Below are 577 nucleotides of genomic sequence, written 5' to 3'. Positions count from 1 at the left end.
TCCCCCTCCAGATCCTGGCCAGCCACTCACCCGCAGGAACGCACGGGTGCACCCGGCTCATCCAGCCCCCCAGCTTGTACCCTGCAGACCAGGGACTGCTCGGTCTAGTCGGTGGCTCCGACCACGTAGAACCCGGGGTCGCATCTGAGGGACGAGGGAGATATCTTGGAGAAAGGCAGTGGTAACTGATAGTCACTATTATTATATTAGAACGAACAGTATTGTTTTTATTTCCCTCTAATCAAGCGTATGATCTCCATCACCCGCATTAGTAATGATGTATAATATCGTACCATAAGCATTAGTAGTAATATAATTACCATCACTATCATCACAACCCTCCTTACAGGCTTCACCCATCACTACCTGTAATGCGCTCTCGTGGAGACGGCGAGACCCCTTCCCAGACGCGGGTCATGTTGCCCAGACCGGCTGCCGGCTCTTTCCAACAGTCTCCTGCAACTGCATATTAAAAATAATGCTTAAAAATCAAACCAAAAAGGTTTATCTAGTATTGGAAGTGGATACCATAAAAAACGGTGTATTACAATAAAAAAGGTAAAAACAAATCTACCAA

The 577-nt window shown here is 47.0% G+C and overlaps 1 protein-coding gene across 1 annotated transcript in view; it reads right to left on the bottom strand.

The window, feature by feature from the left end:
- The window catches only part of LOC119581752, a gene marked incomplete at its 3' end in the record, with an annotated part of 3695 nt that overhangs the window by 1099 nt on the left and 2019 nt on the right, over window positions 1–577 (bottom strand). The window contains 2 exon segments of the mRNA XM_037929883.1: window positions 31–144; window positions 367–462. Coding sequence (XP_037785811.1) covers window positions 31–144; window positions 367–418 — 166 coding nt within the window.

The sequence above is a fragment of the Penaeus monodon genome, chromosome 15 (genome assembly GCF_015228065.2).
Source record: "Penaeus monodon isolate SGIC_2016 chromosome 15, NSTDA_Pmon_1, whole genome shotgun sequence".
NCBI lineage: Eukaryota > Metazoa > Arthropoda > Malacostraca > Decapoda > Penaeidae > Penaeus > Penaeus monodon.
This window is presented reverse-complemented; position numbering and strand designations above follow the sequence as displayed.